The 23,392-nt window shown below is 38.7% G+C and overlaps 1 protein-coding gene across 4 annotated transcripts in view; it reads left to right on the forward strand.

The window, feature by feature from the left end:
- LOC132392678 (glutaminase kidney isoform, mitochondrial-like) overlaps positions 1-23,392 on the forward strand; it is an 82,660-nt gene that overhangs the window by 30,379 nt on the left and 28,889 nt on the right. For all 4 annotated transcript variants that reach the window (XM_059966890.1, XM_059966888.1, XM_059966889.1 and 1 more), the window contains exons 7-14: positions 2,342-2,400; positions 6,666-6,698; positions 6,819-6,877; positions 10,156-10,222; positions 10,499-10,549; positions 13,612-13,788; positions 15,611-15,742; positions 18,962-19,054. In XM_059966890.1, the coding sequence (XP_059822873.1) occupies positions 2,342-2,400; positions 6,666-6,698; positions 6,819-6,877; positions 10,156-10,222; positions 10,499-10,549; positions 13,612-13,788; positions 15,611-15,742; positions 18,962-19,054 (671 nt within the window). The remainder of the gene's footprint in view (positions 1-2,341; positions 2,401-6,665; positions 6,699-6,818; positions 6,878-10,155; positions 10,223-10,498; positions 10,550-13,611; positions 13,789-15,610; positions 15,743-18,961; positions 19,055-23,392) is intronic.

Consider the following 23,392-nt stretch of genomic DNA (forward strand, 5'->3'; position numbering starts at 1 on the left):
TATCATTTGAACCTCGAAAAAGGAAATTTAGAGGTTTGACATTGGTTGGGACGTAATTAAAAAACTGTACATAAGTAAGTGTGAGGTTGTAATGTAGAAATTGCAACAAGGGATAACACCAGCCCAACAGAATAATAAAAGGAAAAGTGTTCTATTACACTGTAGTGTCCTACCATTCATAGTGCAAGTCCTATGCTGGTTTGACTTTACAAACATGTCACCTTATAATTAAATGTGTTGAAATGTGTGACTTTCCATGCACAAAAACATGCGGAGTCCTCCTAAATCAGACTATATCCAAATGCTGGTAGATTCTGTCCCTCCAGTAACTTACCCTCTGCAGATATCAGGCTGACTAATCTGTAGTTCCCTGGTGGATCCCTGCTACACTTTTTATATATTTAAAAAAAACCCAGCACCATTATCCATTTTCCATTCTTCAGAACCTTCACCTTCAGAACAAATGATGAAATAAATGCTTCCTCAAGCACCCCCATAATTTGCACTCTCTAGCCTTCCGCAAAGTCAAAGAATGCTTTGTGAGGCCTTGGGGATTTATTTGATGTGCTCTAAGAAGACAGTTAACTGCTCCCTGGTAATATGAATGTTCACACCATTTCCACTTACTTCCCTTCTGGACCAACTGTGTTCTTCTCCTCAGTGGACTACAAGGCAAAATCTTTGTTAGAAATCCATTCAGTTCCTTCAGCTAAAGACATAATTGGCCCTGTTGATCTTTAAGGAGACCTACTCTTCCAAGCCACACTTTTATTCTTAATAGAGTGGCCACTGAATGTACTAGACACATCTGTACATTTCATTAATGCAACTAGCTAACCTGCCAATCATGACAGTAACTCAATGTATAAAAGCATGCAAACGCTGTAAAGAAGTTCTGTTATTCAGGCAAAAGATAACAATGGGGAAGAATTATGATTCAAGTGTGGTTTGAATATCTCAGTTTGAAACTGCTGATATCCTGGGATTTTCATGCACAGTGTTCTCTGCAGTTCACAGAGAATGGTGTCAGAAATGACATACATCCAGTGGGTGGCAGTTCTGTGAGTAAAATGCTTAGTTAGTAAGAGAGGTCAGAGGAGAATGGCCAGAATGGTTCAAGCTGACAAGAAGGTGACCGTAACACAAATAACCATGTGTTACAATACTAGTGTGCAGAAGATCTCTGCTGGATCATATATTACATAGCATGTATTGTATCATATATTTTATATATATCATATAATTCAGGAAACTTTCATGGATGCAGTTCATATATTCCACCTTATCCAAGCCCTTGACACTCTGGATGGTCCAGTAAATACTAGGGACATGAAAATCTTCCACTAGTACAACGCTATTATTCTTCCAGTCTAATTCCCACCAAATTAGTCCCATTCCATTGTAGGACCTGAACCTCTGGAATGTGATCTATCATTTTTCATCACTTTCATAAAAGTAATGGAATTATGGTGACTGGGGATATGGTTCTCTCCTACTGCCCCTTCAGTTGCCTTGCTACTTAAATGTTAAGCATTGAAATAAATGCTGTTTAACTGAGTATTTCTTTCCGTGACATAACTGTGGCCCTGGCCATCCTGATAACTAGATTTAATCTTGCTGGCTACTGCTTTATCAAATGACTTGTTCCTGCTCAGTTTCACCACCCCTGTTTGTGACCTTGTTAGCAAGTGACACCAGGGCTAAGCTGAAGATCACAACTCTCAGTCCTACTTAACTAACTCCCTATGCTCATTTTAGAGAACATCATCCCTTGACCTACTCAGTTTTTGAACCAACGTGTACAATGATCTCTTGCTGTTCATCTTTCCCCCTGTAAATGTGGGGTGCTTTGGGATTCTGGTAGATGAGAGTAGGAGGCCTGAGGCAGATCCAACATGATATTAAATGGTCAGGCATGCAGAAAGGGATTAAGAGGCCTACTCTTGCTCCTATTGTTATTTTAGAACAGAAATTTCCCTGGAAATTAATTATTTAAGTAAAAAGTGGAGCAATTTAAGAAACTGAAAAGGAGGTAAGATTTGCGTTCTTGAGTGACCTTAAATGAATGCACTGTGTATATCAGTGAAGTTTTGTGATTTGGGTAGAACATTAGTGATTGTTAATTAATGGAACTGCCTGGAGGAAGTAACAATATTAAGACAATTGTAGTTGTGAGTAGCTGTGTAGAAATTGGCTTCTAATCTACCTTCCCTTGCATTTCCACGAATGCACCTTCCATTCCTTTCCTTCAATGCTATTGATACATAGCTGTTGACACCTATAGCTGCTTTTACTTCAGTGGTCTCCCTTTTTATATCTGTGACAGCCTCTTTTGTTTCAGATAAACCACACAATCCAATGGTAAATGCTGGGGCCATTGTAGTAACTTCACTTATTAAGGTGAGTAGTTTGTATTTTTTTTTTGGCTGATTTATTAAATTTTGTACATTTGGATTTTACCACTGTATTTACTATTTCAGGAGAAAAACTCAATTAGCGAGAACACAAATATGGATTAATAATACTTGAATATTCAAGCAATTTGCAGTGATTTCTGACTTGTTTGTGATGGATCCACACTCCTTGACCAGTGGTCCCCTTTGTTGTTTGTTAATCTTGGCTTTCAAAACACAGCTTCTGCCACTTGTAAGATCAAAAACAGTTGTAAGTAAGCTTCCAACTAACAATTTATTTAGTGTCTGGTTGTAAAACAGCAGTTGATCTTCAGTTCCTAAAATGTAAGTGGAAAACAATATTCCAGTTAGAAGTTAAAACAAGTATTGTCCATAGCGGCTTTGAAGAGGTGAGGAGGATACTAGCTCATTGCATCTGCTTTACTACTGCTCACTGATGCAGTATAAGATAATTGGTTGTATGATTTGAATTGTTCCAAACAGACAAGCTGACTCTTAAGTTGCTTTGTTCTAGGAAGCTTGCAGAACAGATGGATAATATCATATAGCATATCAAATATCTGGTGTGTTTATAGTTGGAAGGTTTATGTACTCAAGGAATTTAGCTTTACTGTATTAATTATGGAACTGTGTCTCCAAAAGGTGTATTTAGACTGTGTTAAAAGGATGTGTGAGGAAATGTTATGTATGTGTGAAGTCACCCAAGTGGCTGAAAAGGGTATAAATGTAGAGAGCAGTTCGGGTTTATAGGTATGGGGTTAAGAACAGAAAGAAGAAAATGGAAGAAACATGGGGTAAACTAGAATCTGTTCCTCCAGTTTCAGTTTCTACAACAATTTGTTTGCATTGTGGCATATATTTTAGTTTGTAGAAATTGTACCTGTGTTTGGTAATCCTTTGTTCTTTTGTTTTTTAACAAATGGTTTTGTGTTTAAATGTGTATCACTCAAAATAAATGAACTGTTTTTAAACTACTTTGTCAGATGGAAGTATCTTCTCTTTTGTAGGGAGAGGGGACCCACTACTCTAGTGGACATTGACAGTAAACTCTCCATGGAGATTGGGTAGTTGCAGTTTAATCTCCCTTAAGTGAGAGTTCTTGTGGCTATTAATGTCCAATAGGGCTTAAGGTCTTCGTTAGAGTTTAGAACTTTGGTCAGCAAGCACAATGGCATCACATGTAATTAGTCACATTTATTCACTTTTTAACCCACTTAACAGAACTGTACTAATCCACAACTTTCTATTTTGTAAGGGATTTTTTTTATATATTGTAGGTACCTTGTGAAAATCCAAGTAGATGCATTCTACTGGAGTACACTCGATCACCAATCTACTTGAAAAGGAATCAGTCAATTAGAGAAAAGGCTCTTTGTTTCAGAAGATGTAATGAGTATCTCTGAGAACACTTTCCTGTTTCTTCATTCTCTAACATACATAGCTGGCAAATTCACTTCCATTGTGGTGTTATAGAAAACAAATCTGATTTAGGCATTGGAAAATGAGAGGTGATCATAAAGGGGTGTATAGATAAGATAAATAACTAGGAATAATGTCCAAAGCAAAAACTACAATTATTTTCTTTTGGGTAGTACTTGATAGTAAAATTTCTGAACCCTGTTTCTCTTTCAGACTGAAACCTAGAAAGTAAAGACTTCAAAAATCAAGATGAATTTACTTGGTTATTTTAGAATGTAGTTCTCTACCACACTACCTCATAGAAGAACACAATGAACTACATTTTAAAAACACTCACATTTCTTTACATTTTCAATAGAAACAAATCGTACTGGTACAGTATTTTGTTTTTTGAATGCAGAATGCATTCTTTGTGTGAAGGATGCGTCTTTGACCAAGGTTGGGGGTAAACTATGAACTAGTGGTCATAAATTTAAGGTGACAAGAAACCTGAATGGCAACTTTTTTTTTCCACCCAGAGGTTGGACCATACATGGGCTGAGCTCCTAGAGGAAATGGTTGAGGCAGGCATGTTAATCATATTTAAAAGGACTGGTACATGGTTAGGAAACATATGTAGAGATATGGTCCAAAGTACATGTATGTCACAGTATACAACCCTGAGATTAATTTTCTTGTCAGCATACTCAACAAGCCTATAGAATAGTAACTATAAAAAGCTGAATAGAAAATCAGAGTGCAAAAGACAGCAAACTGCAAATGCAAATATAAATAAATTTTTAAAAATAGTGAACATGAGATGAAGAACCCCTGAAAGTGAGTCCATTGGTTGTGGGAACATTTCAGTGATGGGGCAACTGAAGTTAAGTGAAGTTTTCCCCTTTTGTTCCAGAACCTGATGTTTGAGGGGTTGCAACTATTCTTGAACCCGGTGGTGGTGTGAGTCCTGAGGCTCTTGTACGTTCCCCCTGGTGGCAACCCCATGAGAAGAGAGAATTACTTGGGTCATGGGGAAATATGATAATAAATGCTGCTTTCCTCCGACAGTGTTTCATGTAGATGTGCTCAATGGTTGGGAGAGCTTTACCCATGAACCAAATCCACTCCCTTTTGTAGGATATTCCATTCAAGGGCAGTGGTGTTGCCATACCAGGCTGTGGCACAGGCACATATATTCTCCACTACACATCTGTAGAAGTTTATCAAAGTTTTCAATGTTTTGCCAAATCTCCGCAAACTCCTAAGGAAGTAGAGATGTGGTTGAGCGTTTTCTTCACGGTTGCACTTGCGTGCTGCGCCCAGGACAAGTCCTCTAAAATCGTAACACCCAAGAATTTAAAGTTGCTAATCTTCCCTGAGGAGTGGCTCAAGGACCTTCGGTGTCCCTTTCTTTGAAGTTGACAATCAGTTCCTTGGTTCCTTGGTTTTGCTGACTTTGAGTGAGGGGTTGTTGTTATGACACCACTCAATCAGATTTTCAGTCTCCCTCCTATATGCTGATTCATCACCACCTTTGATTCGGCCTATGACAGTGGTGTCAGCAGCAAACTTGAATATGGCATTAGAGCTGTGCTTAGCCGCACAGTCATAAGTGTAAAGTGAGTAGAGAAAGGGGCTAAACACACAGCTTTGTGGTGCACCGGTGCTGATGGAGATTGTGGAGATGGTTTTGCCAGTCCGAACTGACTGGGGTCTGTAAGTGAGGAAATCCAGGATCCAATTGCAGAAGGAAATATTGAGGCCCAGGTCTTGGAGCTTACTGGTTAGTTTTGATGGGATGATAGTATTGAATGCTGAGCTGTCGTTGATATTTTTTAAAAATCTTGACGTATGCATCTTTGTCCAGATGTTTCAGGGTTGATCAAAGAGCCAATGAGATGGCATTTGCTGTGGACTTGTTGCTCCCGTAGGCAAATTGGGGCAGATCCCAGTTGCTTCTCAGACAGGAACCGCTATGTTTCATCACCAACCTCTCAAAGCACTTAATCACTGTGGATATAAGCGCAACTGGGCGATGGTCATTGAGGCAAGTCACCACACACTGCCAAAGCGAGAGGTTATATATCGCAGTGAACACACCAGCCAGTTGATCAGCACAGATTTTTAGAAATTTGCCAGGTCTAATCTTTCCAGTCAGGGTGCTTTTTGTGGGTTCACCCTCCTGAAGGCAGCCTGCACATCAGCTTCAGAGACTGAAGTCAAAGGAATATCAGGGGATGTGGGAGTTTGCACAGTTTCGATCATCTGGGCTTGGAAGTGCCAGAAAAGACTGAGTGAAGACAGATCTATTTCACTACTTCAATTTAGGAAATGAGAATAATTTGAAAATATCAACAATCATTTTGAATGTTGCAATGAAAATGAAGATGTTGAAGATGCAATTGTTAGAAAACGTTGTATCTGCACTAGGCGTCTGTGCTGATTTTGTTCTTTTAGTCAATCAAAAACACGGCAGCGTACACTAGCTGAATTCATCCATTGAAAACTATTACAAATTGATAGATTTATAATACTGTAATGGCATTGGTAAGGTTCTGATTTGTTTTGTATTTCTATTGAATACATAATTTGTTACTCAGTTAAATGGTAGTTTCTTTCTTTTATTTTAAAAAAATATTTCCATGAAATTTTGGCTAACTGGGCAGTCACGTAACTGGCCCAAAATCTGTTGGTCCTGATATGTCCCAATTAACCAGAATCTACTGTATTTTCATTTTCTGTGCTAAGCAAGAATATGACATTAAATAGTCAATTCATTTATGAAGCTATATGTAGAAATATTTGGTATGCACTTTTGTAATTCTAACTCTGATTTAATTTTTTTTTCCTCAGCATGGACTAAGCAATGCAGAAAAATTTGATTATGTGAGTATTTTGCCCATTTTAATCTGTGCACGTAAAGAAAGCTACCTTGATCATTCATTACATTTGTCAATAATTTCTAAATGAGAATACTTACAAAATTGAGTTTTTCTCCCCCCACAGGTTACACAGTTCTTGAATCAAATGGCTGGAAATGAATATGTTGGCTTTAATAATGCAACGTAAGTTAACTTTGTCTTTCCTTCAGGTCATTAGTTGTCTTCAATAATGTGCACAAATTAATATATTAAATTTGCATCCTTAAAGTATATTTGCTTATGAAGTGTTTTCCTTTGCAGTTAGACTAGATACAGCCTTTTGAAACATCTGAGAAAATCAAGCAATATTATGAAATGACATTTATATTGTAACTGTATTACACCCAAAACAGCTTTGATTCTTGTACAGTACTATTTAAACAGCTGCTTCTGACTGGAGGCATTTTGTTAGTATCTCGTATATCAAGGATATGAACCCCCTTTTTTTGTAAATAACTTAATTTCTGAAAATAAGGTTGCATGTAATTTATTTGGGGATGGATTTTTAACCGATAGCACCGTTTTAAGGAAGTAAATAAGAACTTTTGATCCTCTCTGTTACAACATCTGTTGGGCAATGGTGGCTCTGTTTTATGGTTTAGAGTTTAAAAACTGCAGGAATAATTGAATTTCCACCATCCTGGTACTGAGCTTATGTTATCTGCAGAACATAGCTTTACTGTTGTAATTTAGTCCTCCATTTCAAACATCTACAGCTATGTAGCCATCATACTTGGGGGTAGAGGGGTGGGGGAAGACATCCATCTCTGCTCTCTGCTACTTGGTCAGGCTGAGTAGTATGGCCTCTTTGTACTGAGATGTGCAGTTTAGAATCAGAATCAGGTTTATTATTACTAACATGTTAACTTAGCAGTTCAATGCAATACATAATATAGAAGAAAAAAATAATTAATAATGATAATTAATAGCTCAATTCAGTATACATATATTGAGTAGATTTTCAAAAATGTGCATAAAGCAGAAATACTGTATATTTTTAAAAAAAAGTGAGGTAGTGTCCAAGGGTTCAATGTCCATTTAGGAATCAGATGGCAGAGGGGAAAAAGCTGTTCTGAATCCCTGAGCGTGTGCCTTCAGGCTCCTGTACCTTGTACCTGATGGTAACAGAGAGTAAAGGGTAGGCCCTGCGTGCTGGAGGTCCTTGACAATGGACACAGTCTTTCTGAGACACCGGTCTTTGAAGATGTCCTGGGTATTTTGTAGGCTAGCACCCAAGATGGAGCTGACTAGATTTACAACCCTCTGCAGCTTCTTTTTCACCCCCCCACCCCCCACCCAGCCATACCAGACAGTGTTGCAGCCTGTTAGAATGCTCTCCATGGTACAACTATAGAAGTTTTTGAGTGTATTTGTTGACATGCCAAATCTCTTCAGACTCCTAATGAAGTATAGTCTCTGTCTTGCCTTCTTTATAACTACATCGATATGTTGGGACCAGGTTAGATCCTGAGAGAGCTTGACACCCAGAAATTTGAAACTGCTCAATATCTCCACTTCTGATCCCTCTGAGGATTGGTATGTGTTTCTTCATCTTACCCTTCCTGAAGTCCATAATTCAGTTCTTTCATCTTGCTGACGTTGAGTGCCAGGATGTTGCTGCGGCACAGATCCACTAGTTGGGGGTTGAGTGCTGGTCATTGGGACTGATGACGTTTGTTCACTGATATATACACACATTAAAAAAATGCCCTGATCATGTATTACCATATAACAATCACAGCACGGAAACAGGCCATCTCGGCCCTCCTAGTCCGTGCCGAACTCTTAATCTCACCTCGTCCCACCTACCTGCACTCAGCCCATAACCCTACACTCCTTTCCTGTCCATATACCTATCCAATTTTACCTTAAATGACACAACTGAACTGGCCTCTACTACTACAGGAAGCTCATTCCACACAGCTATCACTCTCTGAGTAAAGAAATACCCCCTCGTGTTTCCCTTAAACTTCTGCCCCCTAACTCTCAAATCATGTCCTCTCGTTTGAATCTCCCCTACTCTCAATGGAAACAGCCTATTCATGTCAACTCTATCTATCCCTCTCAAAATTTTAAATACCTCGATCAAATCCCCCCTCAACCTTCTACGCTGCAATGAATAGAGACCTAACTTGTTCAACCTTTCTCTGTAACTTAAGTGCTGAAACCCAGGTAACATCCTAGTAAATCGTCTCTGCACTCTCTCTAATTTATTGATATCTTTCCTATAATTCGGTGACCAGAACTGCACACAATATTCCAAATTTGGCCTTACCAATGCCTTGTACAATTTTAACATTACATCCCAACTTCTGTACTCAATGCTCTGATTTATAAAGGCCAGCGTTCCAAAAGCCCTCTTCACCACCCTATCTACATGAGACTCCACTTTCAGGGAACTATGCACAGTTATTCCTAGATCTCTCTGTTCCTCTGCATTCCTCAATCCCCTACCATTTACTCTGTATGTTCTATTTGGATTATTCCTGCCAAAATGTAGAACCTCACACTTCTCAGCATTAAACTCCATCTGCCAACGTTCAGCCCATTCTTCTAACCGGCATAAATCTCCCTGTAAGCTTTGAAAACCCTCCTCATTATCCACAACACCTCCTACCTTAGTATCATCGGCATACTTACTAATCCAATTTACCACCCCATCATCCAGATCATTTATGTATATTACAAACAACATTGGGCCCAAAACAGATCCCTGAGGCACCCCGCTAGTCACCGGCCTCCATCCCGATAAACAATTATCCACCACTACTCTCTGGCATCTCCCATCTAGCCACTGTTGAATCCATTTTATTACTCCAGCATTAATACCTAACGACTGAACCTTCTTAACTAACCTTCCATGTGGAACTTTGTCAAAGGCCTTGCTGAAGTCCATATAGACTACATCCACTGCCTTATCCTCGTCAACATTCCTCATAACTTCTTCAAAAAATTCAATAAGGTTTGTCAAACATTCAAAAAATTCAATAAGGTTTGTCAAACATATTGTATTGTCTCATCTTACATTGAATGTAGGGGTAGATGTTGTTTCCTGTCTGCCCAACACCCCAGTATTGGTAGCCCACAATGCAGGTACTCTGTGCTCAGCCTTGGTGTTCTAAGCTTAGCAGCTGGAAGGGCAGGAGACTGTGTAAGGTTCCCAGCACATTGAGGGGTAGCAAGAATTGTATCGCTCAATATGTAATACTATAAGTACCCTTTTTAGCACTTATTCCATTAGCGTGCTCACCCTTGGAATACACTCTGCACACAGTGGGGTAGTAGTAGATTTTGTTTCCCAATGAAAACGTAAATCATTGTTTCTTAAAATCAGCTTAAATGAGATCGTGTGGTAGAGAAATACTTTCTAGAGTAACTATGTTAATTCATCTTAATTTTTTAATTTTAATTTTATTTTTTAGTTTCCAGTCTGAAAGAGAAACTGGAGACAGGAATTTTGCTATTGGATACTACCTAAAGGAAAAGAAGGTTAGTAGCTTTTGTTTTGGAAACTTTTCCTAATTGATAGAAAACCAAAATCTATTTTAAACAATGCTGTGCTCATTTTTGTATTGCTTAGTACATTTTGATCATTTTTTAAAGTTCATGTTGTATTGTTGCTTTAGGGCGAGCACTTTTGGTTTAGGAGATGGCTCACAATCAAAGAATCCTACTGTTTTAGCAGGAAACTGCAATAAGATTAGTGCGTCTAAAGGGAAGAAATACATAAATCCGAAACCTAACTTTGAATAATAACCTTTTCAGTGTTTTCCAGAAAACAGTGATATGACTAGTGTCCTGGACTTCTATTTCCAGGTGAGCAGTTTTATTAATTATAAAAATCGTATTTAGTTCAATATAAGTTGCATTTTTTCAAATTTGTGCAGAAGTTGGTGTGTAATGTTGGTCTATTATATAATAAAACATTTATTTTAGTTTCGTGTTTGTGGCATTTTAAAAACCAGTGAATCCATATTAATTCCAATATGTAAAGTTAAAAGATCAAGACCTCCTGATCTTTCTTGTAACATCTGCAAAATAAAAAAAAACTTAATCGGTAGTTCGGGGTAGGATTAGTCTTGTTTATGATTTTTATCTCTAGTGGGGTAGAGATGATGGTGGAGATTGTTGCACATATCCCACTAGTACCCAAGCAAATGCCAGAATTCTTTTGATTTGGAGTTGATGGAAATCTTTTTCCAGCATTCAACCAGGTGAATCCATGTACTGGAAGGGAACTGATTTCATCTGTACTTGGAAGAGAACTTTACTGCATCTAGTTATTAGATTGGTGCATTATCAGCTTTTCTGTACTATCCTGGAAGGCAGTGGGGATTTTGGGCTTTTTGGCTGAAGTGCTTTTTGCACTTGGTAGTACTCAACTTTGTTCTTAAGTGCATTGGGGGCTTAAATATTGGGGTCAAAGACTGTGAAAGAGTTGCAAGAGGAAGTTTTGATTTGCAGAGAAAGGGACTGGATATATGGACAGGACAAAGGGAATATGTATGATACTATGAAATCAGGGTTGAATTAGAGATAAGTTGTCTGGGTCAAGGGTTCCCAACCTGGTCACAGTCTCCTTGCCTACTGATATTGGTCCATGGCATAAAAAAGGTTGGGAGCCCAGATCTGGGTTAATGGGGGCGCTTAGAATGTGCTGCTTTCTATATGTTCGTGTTAGCAATAGCAATGTGGGACTCCATCCCCTGTAGTTACATGAGGCATGTGCTGTAAAATTAGTGGTTAATGTGGACAATAGAACTAACCAAGCAGTGATGAAAGAAATGGTTTCCTTATGCTGGCAGAGGAGGTGGGAAGGTGTTTGATAATGCAATCTCGTAGCAGGTGGAAATTGTGAAGAGCGATCCCTTGAATGCAAATATTGATGGGTTTGAAGGTCTGGGAATTCTAGGAAATGCTTTTAAAGGCTGTTTATACTATAGTTGAGAAAGGATGATTCAGAGAAGATATTTTGGAGGCACCTGTGGGACTGGTGAAGTGGAGGAACTGACAGAGCAAGTAGGAGGCAAGTGCAAATATAGCCAGGTGGCCTGTAGATATGATATGGATATTTATCTTGCTTATCTCTTGAGATTGAGATAGAGATCCAAAAAAGGAAGAGTCTGAGAGGGCTCTATGAAGGTAAGAGCAAGGTGGAAGTTGGCAGTAAAGAAATATAATTTTTATTTTGTGTGGGAAGCAATACCAAGGCTGCTATTGCTGAACAGGACAAGAGAGTTGTGTGTAAAGGCCCTGGTTGGGCTGAAACATAGTTACACATATACAACAAAGACCCACCCAAAATGTTGTAAATTTTTCTTTTGATTTGGAGTTGAAGAACTTTTTTCAATATTCAACCAGGTCACTCCATGTACTAGAAGTGAACTGATTTTATCTCTGTTCTAGGGAGAGGAGGGACCTTGCACCATTCTGATTGTGGAATGAAGGTGTGGCGAGATTATATGTCTGGGGTCTTTAAAAATATAGTCATTAAGGATCAGGAAATTGGAAATTGTTTAAAAAGGCTAAGAAGATCTTAAATATTATTGAATGCAGCCGTGCTCTCATTGCTTCTTCTCAAGGACTGAACAAGGAAAATTTCCAGCAACTGCAGTTTTTACTTGGTTTGTTTTTTATTGGGCTTGGTAATGCAAGGATACTATGGACATATTCACCACTTTGAGATTTTAGAATAAAATCCCCATAGGTTAATATTTCTAACTTGGGTATCCATAGATCTAGCAGCTAATAAAATCTAATAACATTTTCTTTAAGAAAGCTGTGTTTAGTTGTATGCTTGGTGCAAAGGAATATTTGTCCCTGGAAGACAGGGAAAATATAAATAACTGTATAATATGTGGATAATGAGGTGGATTTTCAAAGCTTGCAGGGAGATTTATGCCGGTTAGAAGAATGGGCTGAACGTTGGCAGATGGAGTTTAATGCTGAGAAGTGTGAGCTTCTACATTTTGGCAGGAATAATCCAAATAGAACATACAGAGTAAATGGTAGGGGATTGAGGAATGCAGAGGAACAGAGAGATCTAGGAATAACTGTGCATAGTTCCCTGAAAGTGGAGTCTCATGTAGATAGGGTGGTGAAGAGGGCTTTTGGAACGCTGGCCTTTATAAATCAAAGCATTGAGTACAGAAGTTGGGATGTAATGCTAAAGTTGTACAAGGCCAAATTTGGAATATTGTGTGCAGTTCTGGTCACCGAATTATAGGAAAGATATCAATAAATTAGAGAGAGTGCAGAGACGATTTACTAGGATGTTACCTGGGTTTCAGCACTTAAGTTACAGAGAAAGGTTGAACAAGTTAGGTCTCTATTCATTGCAGCGTAGAAGGTTGAGGGGGGATTTGATCGAGGTATTTAAAATTTTGAGAGGGATAGATAGAGTTGACATGAATAGGCTGTTTCCATTGAGAGTAGGGGAGATTCAAACGAGAGGACATGATTTGAGAGTTAGGGGGCAGAAGTTTAAGGGAAACACGAGGGGGTATTTCTTTACTCAGAGAGTGATAGCTGTGTGGAATGAGCTTCCTGTAGTAGTAGAGGCCAGTTCAGTTGTGTCATTTAAGGTAAAATTGGATAGGTATATGGACAGGAAAGGAGTGTAGGGTTATGGGCTGAGTGCGGGTAGGTGGGACTAGGTGAGATTAAGGGTTCGGCACGGACTAGGAGGGCCAAGATGGCCTGTTTCCGTGCTGTGATTGTTATATGGTTATGGTTATACAAAGGGTATGTTTAAACATATAAAGTTGGGCTACATTTTATCTTAGTATGGTTTTATCTTCGCAAATCTCACATGTTGGCCAGAAACACATCTGTTGGTCCTGAACATGTGTTTACGAACTTTTTTCCCTTCCATAAAGCTGTGTTCCATTGAAGTAACTTGTGAATCAGCCAGTGTAATGGCTGCAACACTGGCCAATGGCGGCATTTGTCCAATCACAGGGGAGAGAGTCCTGAGCCCAGAGGCTGTTAGAAATACATTGAGTTTGATGCATTCATGTGGCATGTATGACTTCTCAGGACAGTTTGCCTTTCATGTAAGTACATTTATAATTTTCTCTGAAATTATTTCATATAGTGTATCTGTCAGATTTTAATTTTGATATTGATAATCTTCCTGTAAAATATAACCATTTGGAATAAACATTTGGTTAGATATATCTCTGAAGATTATTTATAAATTTTTAAAAGGTACTTTTATAAAGCCACTAACTCTTTTCCAGTAGTTCTAAAACAGGAGTGGTTATGCCTAAAATGATTCAGCTAGTCAGGATGAGTGAGGAATGTTGAAACTTCATTCTATGGAGTAGCATTCAAAAATGTAGCTAATTATTGTGTACTGCTGCAGCATATGCTCGTTAAACATTGTCACATTGTGGATGGGTAACTTGTTGAAGTAGAATCTACCTCTTGAATTAATCATGGTGTGGAAAGTCGTTCCTGGTCTGTGATGGTTCCAAGTAGAATAAAATTGTGCACCCCATTGCCTTGGTCTTTCCATGTAGCCTAAAAATTGTGTCAAAGACCTATTTAGTAATTTTGTTTCTGATACTTTATAGGGAGTCAATGATGGGTTTTGACTACTGACTTAAAGAAACCTCTCTAATAATCCCTTGGCATATCTTTTCACTGAAAAAGATTTACATCTTACATCTTCTCCTCTCCTTGAGCATGGATGGTGCAGGTAGAAGGGAAAATGTTCTTCCTGTCTAATCTCTTCATAAATGTGTACAATATATCCATCAAATCTTCTCTTTGAGTTTGCTGTAATTAAGGTCATGTTCAGCATTCTAACCTTACTGAATGAAATCTTTCATTTCTTGAACCAGTTGTTAAATCATTTATCCACCTTCAACAATACTCCTATCCTTTCTAAAGTGTTGTGACCAGAATTGGGCACAATAGTCTACCTTTGTTGGAGCAGTGTCCTGTATAAAGTTAGCATCCTGTTTTTGGATGCTTTCTATTCATAAATTTCGGCATCCCATATTCATAATTAAATACTTTGAAAATAAAAAGGAATGGTATTTTCAAATGTCTGAAAGATCTCTCCACATGAACATCCAAGCCCTCTGTTCTTGCAAACTCTTTGCAAATATCCTATGCAGTTTTTGTATTGTTTCAATATTCTTTATTTTTAAGTACGTCAATTCATTGTCTATGGATCTGCCCTTCAGTCAGCTAGTCTACTACTTGGAGATTATCAGTATCCTATTTTTTTGCTATTTTGAACTTTATTATTCACAAATGTGGCAATTTTTATCCTGCCCATCATGCTTAAGATCAGACACTGTTGAAATTCGATTGAGTTACCCCACCCCACCCCAACCCAACCCAACTCCTTTCTTGAGTGACAGTGTAGCAGCTGTTAAACACTACATGTTGAAAAATATAATTTTTATCAGCTTAGTCAGTGCTAGAAATTAATAACTGAATGAAATACAGTTTATCATTTACAGAAGTATTAGAACATTGATCCTAAAAGGTGGATTTATTTGTTAAATACTTTTCAGGATTTGCTTTTGCAAAATATTATAAGTAAGAATTATATGAACGTATTGCACATTTTTCCTTCAACAGTTATGCTGTAATCAGAAGAGCTTTTGATGTGTCAATGGAACATGAGCTTGGGAACCTCGGAGCCTAGTTTATGTAGTTGAAATAGCTGCTTGCAGTCAGTGATTGGGCAGGAAAGCCAGCTTTTATCCCAATCCAGATCAGTATTGCTCAGCACACTTCAGTCTGTTAATTCCATCCCCTGTAATGTTGTTTAGTCTTTTGGTGGTTCTGCTTCATTAAAACAGTTTTAAGTTGAACGTTTCTTATTGGTGCTAGTGTAGAAATGTTTTATTTTAACAGGTGGGTCTCCCAGCAAAATCTGGAGTTTCTGGTGGCATTTTGTTGGTGGTACCAAATGTGATGGGCATTATGTGTTGGTCTCCACCTCTAGACAAACTTGGCAACAGTGTAAGGGGTATTCAATTTTGTCAGGTAAGTGCAAGGACGGTCTTTGAACGAATGAGATTCAAAATATTGTCTGGAGTAATCGATCATCTGAAATGAAGTATTTAACCATGTCATGTTGTTGTCACCCCCACAAATTCCTATTTATGCAGACTTTATCTATACCATTCTAATTAACTTGTCTGGTTGTTTTTCATATACACTTAGATAAGATAGTAATTAGGACAATTGTGTCCCCTTTCATTAAGTCAGGGAAAGAATTAAGTGCTGAATTTTGCTTCTCAAGTGGAAACTGCCAAGTTTTGGAAATAGAATCCTTAGGCTACATCCACACTAGACCGGATAATTTTGAAAACGCTGGTTTCGAGTAAAAACGATAGGCGTCCACACTATGTGTTTTTGAAAATAACTCTATCCACACTGAAACGGAGATTTCGGCAAATCTCCTCCTCCTGCGAATGTGCAGGACACATCTACTGAAAAAAAGCGACATGTTTGGTGTCGAATCTCACCATAAAAGTACGCATTTGTGTAGTTACAGACTAGAAAATCTTAAAACAACGGACAGCTGTTAGCTCTCACGCAGGAGAACTTAAAGCTTAAAAAAAAAACCAAATACTGGAGCGTACGGCAGCAATTGACGGAGTTCACGGACAGATTGACCCGGCTGACGACGAACATTGAAAAATGGACTTACTCTGTTGCATTAATAAAGCACCTTATTAAATGTATAAAACATGTCTGCATCAGTGTTATCTTGTATTTCCATATAATGTTACATTAGGCTGTCACACATCTATTGTCAGAGAAGTACTTGCATAAATAGTTAAACCACCTTCATAAGAGCAAGGACAGAAAACAGGGCAAAGTGAGTATACTTATTTATTCAGTAAGTTATGGGTCAAAGTATTTGGTGAGTATGTTTCTAACTCTTCTAGCTTCAGTCTCTTTGCCATCTGATCTGAAATTGTTAGGTTGAGTTCAAGAAAACAATGAAATGGCACGCTGCCGTCTGACAGTGTTTTCAGATTTCTCCGGTTACCCTGTCAACACTGATCTGCCCGAGCAGCGTTTTCAAAAATAACCCACCCTGGAAAGCATTTCTGAAAAGCTCCATTTTCGGGGGACGAAAATGCCATTTTAGTGTGAATGGAGGGTAAAAACGAAGAGAAAAAGCTTTGGTTACGGATTTATGCGGCATGTGGATGTAGCTTTAAATTGCCCATCTGAACTTGCAGGTTTTCTGTCTGACTTGCAGATGAACCTTTCTTCAGCTCGCTCCTCAGCTGCAGAGCGGTCTGAGATGAATTGTGCCTTTGTCTTCATGAGAAATGCTTCTGATCTTCCTGAACTTGGTGGGAGGATACTGATAACCAGTAAATGAAATTGCTGGTGTGATTGCAGCATTTTACAGATTTTCAAAGTATGCAACTTGATTGTTGTTAGATAATTTATTCAAATATTTTTCCTGAATATGTTCAGCTTAAGAAGAAATCAGCAGATTGTGGTTTCTGAAGCAGCAATTATTTAATGTAAGAAAAAGTTTTCGAACCCTTTGCAACTACCTGGTTCTCTGCATTAATTATAAAGTGTGTTCTGACCTGCATCTAAGTCACAGTAATAGACAAACACAATCTTCCTAACTAATAACACACAAACAATTGTACTTCTCATCAATGCTGAGTGCTCCATTTAAACAAACACAGTCTAAGTTCAAAAAAAAGTGAACCTCTGGGGTCATGCCTTCTTAACAAAATGTTATTTGGAGCTAGGTGTTCCATCACTGAGGTGAGATTGAAGGTGTGGATTGTAGTGGTGCCCTGCTTTATTTAAAAAAGACACACACAGTCGGGTTACTGACAGACTGCTTGTTCTCAAGGTTTCTGCTTATGTCCACCATACCTCAGTCAGAACAACTTTCAAAGGAGCCTGAAGGTATTGTAGAGATGCATGAAGCTGGAAAAGGCTACAAAAGCATTTCTAAAGAACTGGATGTTCGTCAGTACACAGTAGAAGAAATTGGAGGAAATCCAGTACTGTTGCTACTCTCCCTGGGAGTGGGTGTCCTGCAGAGATCATACTAAGATCACAACATGCAATCCTGAAGGAGGTGAAAAAGAACCCAAGGGTAACAGCAGAAGACCTGCAGAAATCTCTCGAAATTGTTTAAGTTTCTATTCATACGTCCACTATAAGAAAAGCATTGAACAAGAATGGCATTCATAGAAGAATACCATGGAGGAAACCACTGCTCTCCAAACAAACATTACCGCATGTTTCAAGTTTGTAAAAGACCAACTGGATGTTCCACAACTTTTCTGCGACAATGTTCTGTGGAAAGATTAAACAAAAATTGAACTTTTTGGCAGAAATGCACATTGCTATGTTTGGAGGGAAAAGGGCACTGCACATCAACACCAAAACCTCATCCCAACTGTGAAGTATGGTGGAAGGAGCATTATGGTTTGGGGCTGCTTTACTGCCTTAGGGTCTAGACAGCTTGCAGTCATTGAGTGAACAATGAATTCAAAATTGTATCGAGATATTCAGAGAATGTCAGAGTAGCGGTCCATCACCTAAAGCTTAATAGAATTTGGGTGCTACAACAAGACAATGATCCGAATCGTAAGTAAATCATCAATAGAGTGGTTTAAAAAGAAGAAAATTCGTTGTTTGGTATGGCCTAGTCCAGACCTTAACCCAATTGATATCCTGCGGCATGACCTAAAGAAGGCTGTTCATGCAAGGTATCCCAGAAATACTGATGAAATGAAGCAACAGTTTTGAATGGAGGAATAGTCTAAAATTTCTTGCTGCTGTTGTGCAAGTCTGATGACCAACTACAGGTAATATTTTGCAGAAGTTATTGTTGTTAAAGGAGATTTAACCAGTTATTAAATACATATTTTTTCCAGCCTGGACTGTGAATGATTAAACAATGTGTCCAAAAAAAGTCATGAAACATACAATTGTTTATGTGTTATTAGTTTAGGCAGATTGCGTTTGTCTGCTATTGTGACTTAGATGAAGATCAGATCACATTTTATGAATAATTAATGCTGAAAACCAGGTAATTGCAAAGGGTTCACAAACTTTTTCTTGCAACTGTATATCATCTGTTAGAGTAGATTTAAATAGTTCACCATTGTAAACAGTTTGTGGATTTGTGATGAAGTTAACTATTTAAAAAAATAATTTGAAACATAAGCTGTTTATTTTTAATTAGTGATTTTTCTCTAATTTTAGGATCTTGTCTCTCTATTTAACTTTCATAATTATGACAACCTGAGGCACTTCTCTAAAAAGCATGATCCACGGAGAGAAGGTGGTGAAGTACGGGTAGGTTTAACTTTTGTTCTAAAAGATGGAATTTGTAAAACATCTTAAAATTATATCTGCTATCCACTTTGCTTAGGGATTAGTCATCAATTTAATTCATGACATCCAAAAAGTGCCAATTCCATGGAAATAATTTCATTATGAAATAATACTCAGATTGTTACTTTATTTACAATAGCAGAACTGCATATATTCAAAATCTGGCAAACGGTAAGTTTCATATGACATTGCATAACCTGAATTGGATTCTGGTTTTGTTTGTTTTTGACCCTTAGGAGAGTTGTCAGTGATAGACTACTTCCAGCTTTTTTCTCTGCTGCATTGACTGCATTGGTGCCTTTTTTTTTAACACCTTTGCATAACTTGACAGTTTCATTAATTTCACTGGCAGACTTCCGCCCTGTGTTGTTCTCTCCTACACCTCTCTCCCCTTAGTATGTCTCCATCTTGTGAGACAGATTATCCACTGACACCCACAGCCAACATGACTCCCATTTACAAGTATACCTTTCCTTTTTTGTCTTAATTCTCCTATCTCTGTTGCATCATTTCACTTCAGGGTCTTAGTTTTCCTCCTTTTTCAGAAAACTGGGTAAGTTTCTTCCCTCCCCCCACCCCCAACCACCATCACCAGACAGAGAGCAGAGATGGAGCCCCTGGTCCTCAATTGTCACTGCACCTGCCTACACATCCTGTATATTCTTTGCAACTTTTACCAGATGCAATGTGATTCCACCACCAGCCATAACTTTCCCTCTGTATTCCATAGGGATCACTCTCTATGTCGCACTGGTCAGTTCATCTCTCCAATCACCTTCCTCTATGATTGTAAGAGGTGTAAAATCTGTCCTTACATCACCTTTCTTACCACATTCAGGGCCTTAAGCAGCCCTTCCAGTCGTTCATGTGCAGGTCATCCAGCCTTGTTTGTTGTATCCAAGTGCTGCTAAAGTAGTTGTTGCTACATCAGTGAGGGCACGTGCAAACTGAGTGACCAATTTGCTGAGCATCTGGGCACCGTGCACTTGAGCTAACTGAATCTCCTGTGGTGCTAGTCATTTTAATTGTATTCCCCATTCCTACACCACCATCTCTGACCTTGACCTCCTCTACTGACCTGTAGAAACTAAACACAAACTAGAGGAACAGCATTTTGTTTTCTGCCTGGATAGTCAAACATCTGACATCAGGAACATTGAATTCTTCATCTTGTGGTAAATTTCTCCAGCTCCCTCTATGGCCCTTTTTGTTTCTTCAGTGTACCTAGTTGTTTCTACACTTACCTCAGCCCCTCATAAACCAAAGAAAATCTGCAGATGCTGGAAATCCAAACAACACAGAAAATGCTGGAGGAACTCAGCAGGCCAGGTAGCAACTCTAGGGGGAAAAAAGTACAGTCAGCAGTTTGGGCCAAGACCCTTTGGTAAGACTGGAGGGAAAAAAAAACTCTTTCTCCAGTCCTGCTGAAGCATCTCGACCTGAAATGCCAGCTGTACTTTTTTTCCATAGATGCTCCCCAGCTCCTTGTGTTTCTTTCCCCCTCTCCGTATGCCCATCACCTACATACTCCATTCACTGGTTTCCCCCAATTCTATCCTTTTCATTCCATGCTCCATGTTCTGTCAGATTCCACCAATTTTAGCTCCTTGTTGCTTCCACCCATCTCCCAGCTTCTGGTGATATTTTCCACTTTCTACTCCTCTGTCTATTTATCACCTCTCTTCCAACTATTGCCTGCTTATGCTTGTACCATCCCTACCCTCAACCAATATAAAGCCAAGTATTATAGTCTAAGTTTATATATTGCATTGGTTTCTGGGCATTTTGGTTTCAAAAGGTGCCTTGGAGAGAAGTCAGATGAGATTTACTAAACTGAGCAGCATCGCTCCTGTGAGGGCAGATGAAGTTGGCATTCTCCATTCAAGCAGATGTAGCAAAGCAAAGGTTTAATGGAGGTGTTCACTTTAAAATAAAATGGCAGATGAATAATTAACACAGTTGTTTGTTCGAGCTTAAGCTTAAGGGAGGGGAGATGACTTATTTTTCGGTAGCCAACTGTAATGATCTGGAATGCATCACAGAAATGAAGCAAGATTTTATGGTAGTTAAAAGGTATTTGGATATCATTGATAAAGGAGAGTTACAAGTGAAGAGCTGAGCTTGATGTTCAGTTGAAGATTTGACACAAAGATGGAAATGTCGTTCCTTTGTGTATTTTATAATCTACATTCACTAGGCTGTTGTTATTTCCATTTATTGTCTATGTGTGAATAGGAAAGGATAGGTATTGAAGTTGGAGATGCAAAACTAAAGGTAAAATAATAATTGCTCTGAATTGAGTAACTCCATCAGTAAAATAATAAAGTTCTTTCATTCCTAGCAGTTAGACCTGCATTTCTGATATTCAAACCGATGTGCAGTTTTAATTTAATTTGCAGTACAATCTGTATATATTTTTTAAAATTAATTCTAAGGGATTTTGACACTATCCAGTTGCATCTCCTAGTTATATTTTAAAGCTGTATTTCTCTGCTTCTGTCCAGAAATGTTAAAGTGTTTATTACTGCTGTATATTGTGGGATTCAAACCACATTTCTAGCTTTAATTGATTTGCAGCTATGGGTCATTGACCTAAAGCCTGATTATGTCTACTGTCAGATGTATGTCAGAGGAAGAGGAATGCAATTTACAGATTTATGCATCATAAATGTCTGTTTTGTATTTACTGCTGAGTCTTTTACAGTCTGTAACTTGTGCTGGAAAGCAGTTTTGCGTATTTCTACATGTCTTTTGGCTATTATTCTTTTCCATGGAGTCTTTCTTCCTCTAGCTGCTAAGCTTCATTTGTGCTTTGGTTTATTTCAAAATTGCCAAAATGCTAGATTGTAAAGATGTGTGGACTAGCAAAAGGGCTTCCTAAATGGGTTCAGATAAGATTATTTTAATCACATTTTAAGGGGCCTTGTTTAAAGGAAATTAAGGAAGCAGGAGTTCATAAAATAATGTCAGAATGTCATTTATAGTATTTAAACCAGACTCGATCTGCAGAAATTTTAAAGTGGTTGTGATGAAAGAAGCTTCAGTCTCTTGGAACAAATTTAAAAACAATATTTGAGAGGAAACAAAATGAGTAGCCATCTAGAGGATTCACAGTAATTGGAGGATTCTGTAGTGTGCCTTTTTGAATATGGCACTGAGCAAAAATGGAAGGGAGCTATTGGGGCAGAGGGTCTTGGGTACTAGGCAGCAATTCCACAGTGAACCACTAAGTTAATATAGTTTTATGAGAGGCACAACACGTCTGACAAATTTCTTTGAGTCTTTGGAGGATGTGGAAGCCAGAGGAGTCAGAGGAGACAAAACAAAAATCAACTGCTATAGGAATTCAGCAGTCAAGAGGCATCTGTGGAAAGAAATGTATCGATGATATTTCGGGTTGAGATCCTTAGTTCTGTTTGGAAGATGGCCAGGTGTATGGAAGGAGTGGAGCAAAAGCTGTCAAGCAGTGGGTGGATGTAGGTGAAAAAGTGGAGCAAGGAAGAGTAGAAATAACTGGAGACTGGGAGATGATGAGTAGAGCAACAGAAGTCTGCAGATGAAAGCACACTGCAGGAAAAGGTAGAGCATGAAACCAAATAAGGGAGATGGGCAGATAGGAACAGTAGGTGACAGATGGTGTGAGCAAAAGGGGAAAGAAGTGATGATGGGGGTGGATGGGCTGGCTGTTGGAAGAACTGTAAATCAGGATGAGAACAAAAGGAACAGGGTGAACAAATTGGAGAATTCCATGTTCAGGTCTTTGGGTTGTAGGCTATCCTGGTAGGTTGTTTCTTTAGCTCTTCATCCTGGTGAGGAGGAGGCAGAGGACACAGGTTGGTGTGGGAATCGGGAGGGGAATTAAAATGGCTAGCATCCAGGAGCTCCAGATTTAATGCTGGTGCTCAGTAAAGTAACAACCCAGTCTGCTGTCACTGAAATAAAGGAGCCCACATCGAGAGCACTAAATGTAATAAGCAAAAAGTTGGAGGGGTGCATGCAAACCTGCGCCTCATCTGGAAAGACTGTGTAGGACTCTGGAAGGAGGTGAGGGAGGAGGTGTAAGGACATGTTACACTGCCTCCTACCGTTGAAATGGAAAGTGCGATGAGTGAATCAGAGAACCATGGAGAGAAGGGTCTCTGTAGAAAACAGGAAGGTGGGGAGGGAAAGATGTGGCTGATAGTGGGATCATGATGTATCTGGTGAAAGTCCTAAAGGGGTGATGTGCTGGAAGTGGAGGCTAGTGGGGTGAAAGGTAAGAACCAAAGGATCCTTCTTCCTGTTTCATATGAAGGGAAG

The sequence above is a fragment of the Hypanus sabinus genome, chromosome 4 (assembly GCF_030144855.1).
Source record: "Hypanus sabinus isolate sHypSab1 chromosome 4, sHypSab1.hap1, whole genome shotgun sequence".
Classification (NCBI taxonomy): Eukaryota; Metazoa; Chordata; class Chondrichthyes; order Myliobatiformes; family Dasyatidae; genus Hypanus; species Hypanus sabinus.